This window comes from Mustela nivalis (genome assembly GCF_964662115.1).
Source record: "Mustela nivalis genome assembly, chromosome: 6".
Lineage (NCBI taxonomy): Eukaryota > Metazoa > Chordata > Mammalia > Carnivora > Mustelidae > Mustela > Mustela nivalis.
The window spans coordinates 44,894,795-44,903,530 of record NC_139025.1 but is presented as its reverse complement, the minus strand read 5'-3'; the positions used below and the strand labels follow the sequence as shown (position 1 = coordinate 44,903,530).

Sequence of the window (8,736 nt, the reverse complement as noted above, 5' to 3'; positions counted from 1 at the left end):
TAAACTGCTCGTGAGACTCCTTCCGGTCTTTCCTAGTCTCTAATAGTAACTTGTCTAGACCAAACAAGAGCAGGTGCGGGACTACTACTTCGCTTCGTAGAACCCGACATGCCGGCTCTTCTCCTCCTCTCAAATTTGCCGCGGATCCAATATGCGGGATTTAGACTCTGTGACGTGGATTTCGGACCGTGCCTCCTCTCTGTGTCACCAGAAAAATCTTACCTGAGCCTTGGACAGCTTTGGCCGCGATGCGCGTTTAGAATTTGCCGCAGAAAAGCCTTCACCGCTAGGACAGACGGACGCTCTCCGGGTACCAATCCCGTGAGTCAGTCCGGGCACCGCCCCTCTGCGAAGCCAATAGCTCGGGACGGGAGCAGGAGGGGCGGGGCGAGCCCTGCAGGCGGCGTCGTGATTGGCACTCCGGCTCCCGCAGCCGGCGAGGTTGCCCCGACGTCTAGTCCTAGAACCCCGGGCGAGTGCGTATCCACAAAGTTTGTCAGCTCCGACGCGCCGTAGTGGCTTTTACCCCGGCCGGGTGGGCCGGGCGGGGCGGGTGAAGCTCGGCTCAGTGTAGGACATCCTGATGGCTGCGGTGTTTCTGGTAACGCTGTATGAGTATTCGCCGCTTTTCTACATCGCAGTGGTCTTTACCTGCTTCATCGTGACCACCGGCCTGGTATTGGGATGGTAAGTGCCCCATGGTTAGAAACAAGGGACGTAGGGGCGGACAGCTGGGGCAGTGGGGTCGCGGAGGGCAGCGGAGGAGGGGTGCATCGGCGCCGGGGGATCCTGCGGGGCTGGGGCACCCGGGGCTGGGGTACCCGGGGCTGGGGTGTGTGTGTGGGGGGGGGGGAGCTGGTGTCGCGAACTCCGCCAGGCTCCGGGAGCAAAACAAGGTGCGGTGTGCACCTGCATCACTGCTCCGCATCTCTGTGTCGTCCCGGTCGCTGCGGGTATCTGGGGGTGGTGCCGGGTCGAGGTATTTTACCCAGCTTTGTTTCTAAGAGATAAAGCGGTCTGTCAGGGCCTGGTCTCGGTGTTGGGATAGAGTGCTTGACCGGCAGGCGTCTGTCCCGGATTGGGGCCTACGGTGTGCCCGGAGTGAATCGGTCACCTGCGGTACAGTGCACAGACGTGGACAGTAAGCACAGCTGATTGTTGTTCTCACCAGAATTGAGGACTTGGCCTCAGATCTTTGAGCGTAATTTATAACTGAACTCCGTTACCGTTTGAGAATTTAATGGTTTCTAGATACATTCCACGCCTTTTGAAGTAATATTTAGTCGGTGGAACTGTGAAGTCATAATTTTAGAGCTGGAAAAGACCTTTGAGATAAGTTACATTAACGGGTAGGGGCAGTTTACATATTGGAGACAGGGAAAATAGACTGTTAGGTAATCCTTAAGCAATTGTTCTAGCTCAGAGATTCTAAAATTTCTCTTTCGAGGAGATGCCGTTGTATCATGTTTAGAGAAGCCTTATAAATACAGCTAGTTGAAACCATCTTACTAATTCATCCATTGCGGAGGGAAACATGAGCTCGATTTTGAAGAATCAGTATTTTGAGAAATAAATAAAGTTAAGTCTGTATGGTAGAGGATAGAAGGCATTTCAGGGGTACAGCATTAGCATAGAGAGAGGAAGCGTGTTAGTGAATAGATCTGTCTGTGTAAAACGAATCTTAAAATACCCTTTGATTACATATATAGGATTACTTTACAGAAAGGAAACAAGCCCTTGTTAATTTCTGAAACTATATGCCTTCTTGAGAAACTAAGCCCAGTCTTAATATTTCCATACTGCCCCTCACCCTGCCAGCTGTTGAACATAAAATTCCTTGTTTGTGGGTGGGAGAAGACTAAAACCAGTCTTACACAATTTGTTATTCTTGACTCACCAAATTTCACTGCTATTTAGTGTTCATTTCAAGAAAGTTTGTAATTGGAATTTGCAACTTGGTTGCCTAAGTGAGTAAAGCAGTTTTAACACAGGGTTTCTTAATGACTATAATGTCGGTGTTATTCTCTTAAAGAAATATGATTTTCCTCCATTAAGAAAAATAGGTAACTAGTTGATCATTGCATTTTATCCTTAAATTTTAATTTTCTGGGAATGCCTGGGTGGCTCGGTTGGTTAAGCAGCTGCCTTCAGCTCAGGTCATGATCCCAGTGTCCTGGGATCGAGCCCCGCGTCAGGCTCCTTGCTTGGCGGGGAACCTACTTCTCTCTCTTCCTCTGCCTGCCCCTCTGCCAGCTTGTGCTGTCAAATAAATAAATAAAATCTTTAAAAAAATTAATTTTCTGTAGGCCAGATAATTAGATATCTTAGGTATAGTACTGGGAAGAGGAAAATGAGTGAGGGCCACATGGCTAATGATGGCAGTATCTGTGGGTAAGGGTAGTCAGGAACCTCATGACCTCATGTTTGTACTGGTTAAGAGACAGACTTTGGAGTCAGACAGACCTAGATGCAAATTCTGGCTCTGCCAAGTTTAGGACTTGTTTTGAAAACGTAATGACTGCCTAACTACTCCATTTGGATATGACTTTGAAGGGTAGAAGGCCAGATAACTAGAATTTTTGAAAGTCTGGGCTAAGTATTGCTGAAACCGTGTAAGTCCCAATCACTTTCTATCTAGTTATCTTGAACCTAACTCAACCATTTCCTTTAGCTGGGTTACCTTTGTCTAGACAAACTTTTTACTAGTGTTTATTTGCTAACATAAGCCAAGGCAACAGGTACATTGAATAGAAACAAAGAAAACCATATAGATCTCATAAAAGCAACTTTCTGATAGTACCCCAGACAGAAGGTAAACCCATGAATCCACTATGCTTTTCACCTGTGTCATGTTTTTTTAACTTCCCAAAATATAATCCCTATTGGTTTTGTGTCTTCGCCATTATCTCAGTACTGCTCTGATTTTCTTTTCCACTGCTTCTTTCTCATGTTCTCCTTGTCTGCTTGCACTGTGTGGGAGTGGAGAAAGAACAGGAACATTTGAATCCCAATAGCAATAGCAAAGAATCGTGCCACTGAAGTATGGTATTTCTCTTTAACTCTTGGTGGTTTTGTGAGCTCTAATAGCTCACATTTATTAAGCTTTTGCTATTTGCCAGGTGCTGTGCAGAAAGGAGGCCGAAATGCTATACATCCTTTAACAGTTTCATATAATCGGGGACCCTGACTCTGCAGCTGCCCCCTGCTTCCTCTTGACTACAGGTTATTAAGCTATTGTCCCTCAGCTTCGTAGCACCCCTTTAGATTCTGTTTTGTGAATCTGGGGCAGCACCTCTAAACCACATTTCTTCTTTGCTAGCTGGCTGCCTTTGCCGGCAGGGGAGGGTGAGTGGAAGGGTAGAGGACAAAAGGGCTTGCTGCTTCCTGTGTGATTCTTTTCTTGTCTGTCTCACCACAGTGATAGTGCCTCACTCTGGCATTAACAGTTGGCCCCAGTTTTTCCAATTTGTAGTTTTCCACTCTCTTAGAACCAGCCATCACACCCTTTCAAAGATATCAATACCATTTCCTCAGATCTGAGACCCAGCTCCATGGCAGTCCTTGCTCCAAATTTCTCAGCTGTAGTAATTCTCTTTATCCCTGTTTTGGAGTGATAGCTGTTTCCTACTGGTACTACTTCTCTGATGCTCACTGTCCCCTTTTAGCGTTTTCAGTTCTTCAGCATATGGTTAACAATTAACCATATTAAATTCCGTCTGTTAAAATAGCTTTTGTGGTTTTGGTCTCCTGGTTGGACTTACAAAAGATATTAATAAAGAAATTGTTACTACAATTGGAAACCTGGGGGTGGGGGGCTTTCAAAGATGGGCTTCAGCGATTGCATCTTCGGCTCCTTGCCAACATGGTATAAGGTCCTAGTAATCAATGGCAATTATTTGCATAGTGATTCATCAGATTGCTACCTTTGATTGATTGTGATCAAATGATTTCTGAAGTGTTTAAAGTGGTTAAAGCACTTTTTGACTATAAGGACTGAAGGATGGATGGGATGGTTGCTTCTCAGATCACTGGAACCCTTACAGAAAGAAAATGATAAGCTAACATCTTAACACACTCAGGGCAACCCTTAGAGAATCAGAGAGGTTCTGGGTTCTAAAGCGTTTTATTTCATGTAGCCACAGAACTAAATATTGAACAAAGTTTTAATTGTGCTGCTAATAGAATTATACAGCCTTGTCGATGTCTCGTTGAGGACACTGAGTGGAAAGAACCAGACCCCTGAGACTTGGAATGGGAACATCTGAATTGGGTGGGATAAAACTGAGAGTCTTGAAACCCCGGTCATTCTGACTCTCCTTTATAACCTTTCCTAGAATAATTGCTTTGCAAAGGATGTCTATACTCAAGACCTATCTTTATTACCTTTTGCTGTGAGGCCCAGATCTCTTCATGTTCCAAAGGACAGGAACAAAATCCAACTTGCTTGGAAAGAGCTTAGCCTCTAAAAGATATGCAAAATTTTGCTAATTTGTGTCATTGCAAACAATTGATTGTAAATAGATTAGGCCAGGAAGGATAGAATGTAACAGTAAATCAGATAAAATGAATTATTTCTTTTCTTTTCTTTCTTTATTTTTCAGTAGGCTCCACTTCAGTGTGGAGCAGGACTTGAACTCAGGACCCTGAAATCAAGACCTGAGCTGGGACCAAGAGTTAGATGCTTAACCAACTGAGCAACCTAGGTGCTAGAGATAAAATTTATTGATCTGGGTGTGTTCTTAAGAAATTCTGAATCTAAGGTATTAACTCCGTTGTGGTTGACTGAAACTTAGACTTAGTGGTGGCCTATATGTAATAAGGTTAAGGTGCTAGAACTTTCTTGGCATAACGAGGAAAGAATCTAACAATTTAGAAAGATAAGAATATTGGACTGGATTTATTATGTGCAACCTGCACACCTATCCCCCTACTGCATCCTTTAAGACTTCACAGAAGACACTTTTTTCATGAGGGCACTGAGAAATAAATTGCTGAGAGGAGACTTGTATCCTTAAAAATCTCTGTTCTCTCTAGGCTGTTTGTGATGGTGGGAGCTCCTGACCTGAGGTCCAGTGGCACCTCACCAGAGTCGAGGTGGACATATGTTCCATAATGGGCAGTAGAGGACAAAGAGAATGTTTTGGCTCACAAGGATTTTTGGCGGTGGCTAATGGATTAGAGTGTTTCTAGGAATAAAATAGATGGGCAGCCTACTAAATGCTACATGAACTACACAGAAGGAGAAACTCCATGTCTGGAGCCAGAAACCTGACTTGAGTGTTCACAACGGCAAGTTACCACCTTTCACCCAGTTTATAGATATAAGCCAATCCATAGACCTGGAATGTCTGATTAAGGGGAGGTTGGATCCCCTGGAGGAAGGACCCTGTACCCTTCTGTGCTGCCACAGGACATACTCTAAATCATCCTCCAGATCTTTCTCAAAAGCTGTTGTCTCTCAGAAGCAAACATGCTCTTCTGTACTCCGCGTGGTAATACTGGGACAGGGACTTTGCATATTACTCTTATCGTTTGCTCCCTATTAGAATCTGCCAGTAGACGATGCCAGAAAGAAACAGGAAGGCTAGAGGAGGAAGAAGGGACTTCTGCTTAACAATTTGCTTCCTTTTCCTGGTCTGCGTTCCTGTGGCACTGACCTTTGCCCTGGCACTGGCAGTTGACCTGAGTAGCAGCAGTTTATTTTAGTTGACAATTTTTCCTAGAACTAGCCTCATCACACTCCTTCAGTGGTATCAGTGCCAGTTGGCAACACTCCTACCACAAAAGTCTGCATGCCAGCTCTGGGGGAATCCCTTATCTAAGCTTCTAAATTATAATAATCCCCACTCTATGGGGCACCAGGGTGGCTCAGATGTTAAGTGTCTGCCTCTGGCTCTGGTCATGATCCCAGGGTCCCGGGATCGAGCCCCACATTGGGCTTCCTGCTTGGCGGGGAGCCTTCTTCTCCCTCTTCCACTCCCCCTGCTTGTGTTCCCTCTCTCACTGTGTCTCTCTCTGTCAAATAAAGAAATAAAATCTTAAATCATCATCATCATCATCATCATCCCCACTTTTCCGTTTGTTTTTCCCCACCCTAAGAGTGATAACTGCTTCATGCTAGGATACCTCAGTGTCTTGCATTTTCAGTCTTTAGTACTTGATTAACAATTCTTTTGATAGACTGACCTTGACTATTTCTCATCTCACTTGTTGAATGCAGTTGGATGTCTCTGTGTGATGAGGTTGGTGATGAAGTACAGATTCTTCCTTAGGAAAAGAACATGACTGGTTTCTATTTGTTTAGAGTGCACAATACTCCATCCTTGCATTGGCAAGATTTTTTTTATAGGAATCTAGAAGAAAACACAAAACTGTTAGAAACAACATTTCAAGCCTTTGGAGGGCCTTAAGGTCACTTATTTTAAACCCTCATTTTACAAGTAAAGGCATGGAGTTTTCGAGATTGGGTCATTTTCCCAAAGTCCTATCATTAGCACAGCAGTTCCCTCAGAGACAATCCTCTGAGTTTACTCACGAATGGCTTTTTTATCCTGATCCAGTGTCAGTATCCAGCTACTGCATGAGACCATCTTTGGGAGATCACCGTAGAGAGAAGGCCTCCCAAATTAACAAATGCATGTCTGTTTTCTGGCTTGAGAACTCAGAGCTGAAGGGGTAATAAAAATTGTTTACTGCTGATCCTAAAATTTTATCTTCAAAGTAACCTTTATTCATGAGGAGCTCTGTGAGACTCCAGACACAGGAAAGGAGGTCTGGTCTACCAATTCAGCTTCTGATTAAAAGCTTTGGAAGTGTGTGCCACATAAGACATTATATAAGCAATAAGAAAAAATGTAGTCAGAATTGGAGGTCCAGGGCACCTGGGTGGCTCAGTGGGTTAAAGCCTCTGACCTCAGCTCGGATCATGATCCCATGGTCCTGGGATCGAGCCCCACAATGGGCTCTCTGCTCGGCGGGGAGCCTTCTTCCTCCTCTCTCTCTCTCTCTCTGAGTAATTCTCTGCCTACTTGTGATCTCTGTCAAATAAATAAAAATCTTAAAAAAAAAAAAAGAATTGGAGGTCCACAGATTATTGCTCTGTTAGAAGTTTAAACATTATGAACAAGTATAATAAACAATTTAGAAATGCAAAAAAGCAGGGGTGCCTGGGTGGCTCACTCAGTTGGGTGTCTGCTTTCTGCTCAGGTCATGATCCTGGGACCCTGGGATGGAGCCCTGCATCGGGCTCCCTGCTTGGTGGGGAGTTTGCTTCTCCCTCTCCCTCTGCCACTCCTCCCTGCTTATGCATGCATGCTTTCTCTCTGTCAGATAAACAAACAGAAATCTTTTTTTAAAATGGGGAAAAACATAATTATGAAAAATCCAGGAGGAATAAGTATAAAATTGTAACAGTAAAGGAAAGAGAATAGAAAATCCTCTTTATGGTAAAAAGGGGGACAAAGTTTAGGTAAAAGAAAGTAATGAATGTTTAGAAGCATTTGTTTAGTTAGTATGTCATTACTAACAGTTGCCAACTTGACTTCAAGTGGAAAAAGATAAAGATGAATTTATCATTGAAAAGATTGAAAAGAAATTGAAAAGAAAACTTGACAGTTTTCTCTTTTACTATTTTATTTTATTATTCCTTGTAATGTCGTATCAGCTGTAATCTGATATATAGGGCATCAACATCTTTATTCTAGTTTTTGATTAAAAATGTGGAAAAAGGAGCACCTGGGTGACTCAGTGGGTTAAGCCTTTGCCTTCTGCTCAGGTCATGATCTCAGGGTCCTGGAATTGAGCCCTGCATTGGGCTCTCTGCTCAGCGGGGAGCCTGTTCCTCCCTCCCCCACCCCCGCCTGCCTACTTGTGATCTCCTTCTCTGTCAAATAAATAAATAAAATCTTTTTTAAAAATGTGGAAAAGACCAGATGTTAGGGTGGTGGCCAGAGAAACGTCATTGGGTCTGTTTACCAGTATTTCACAGAACTATTTTTCAGCACCAATCATGGATTACTATTTGACCAGTCTTTAATTTTTAACCTTATTTCAGGTCATCTCTGCATATAGGCTTTTGAGTAATATGTTAATGATAGAAACATTGATCCTTATCGAGCAGGTTAAAACTTGGAAGTTGTGAATTTTTGTGCAAAAATGAGAAAGTTCATGCTAGGTCAGGTATGTGAAAAGGTTTAGGATTATAGTAGGCTGAAAGTTCATCATGAGTCATCTGTGTGTTAGCTGCCCCAAAACCAGCTTACTTGATCTCAGACTACATTAAACATAATGCTTTGGAGAGGTGTGGTCAGACTGTGTGCAATGTCACTCTAGTATATAGTGAATTCTATCTTCCCTCACTCCCCAACACTTGTTTCCCTCAAAGCATAAGGATATTGAGGTAACAGGGCTGGTGAAGTCAGATATGGACCCAGAGCCTTGATTCAGCATTGGCCGTTCTGGTCATGCTTGACTAAATCCTTTAAGAGGACAGGAGTACAGAAATGTCTGAGATCTTAATTCAGAAGTGTGGCAGTGTCAGGACATAATTCAGATAAGCCGGTAATGGAAAGCCAAAGAGCAAGAGCATTAACCTTAAAGGAAAAAGTTAATAACTGTATGAAAACTAAGAGCTCTGTTCATCAAAAGATACCATTATGAACGTGAAAGGCAAGGTGCAGGAGGGGTGAAGCTATATCCAACAAAGGGCTCACATTCAGAACATATGAAGAATTTCTA

The 8,736-nt window shown here is 43.5% G+C and overlaps 1 protein-coding gene across 1 annotated transcript in view; it reads left to right on the top strand.

Annotated features, from left to right (window-relative positions):
* Window positions 1-384: 384 nt before the first annotated feature.
* CGRRF1 (cell growth regulator with ring finger domain 1) overlaps window positions 385-8,736 on the top strand; it is a 30,493-nt gene continuing 22,141 nt past the window's right edge. Inside the window, exon 1 of the mRNA XM_082734262.1 lies at window positions 385-687. Within this exon, the coding sequence (XP_082590388.1) occupies window positions 584-687 (104 nt within the window). The 5' untranslated portion in view covers window positions 385-583. The remainder of the gene's footprint in view (window positions 688-8,736) is intronic.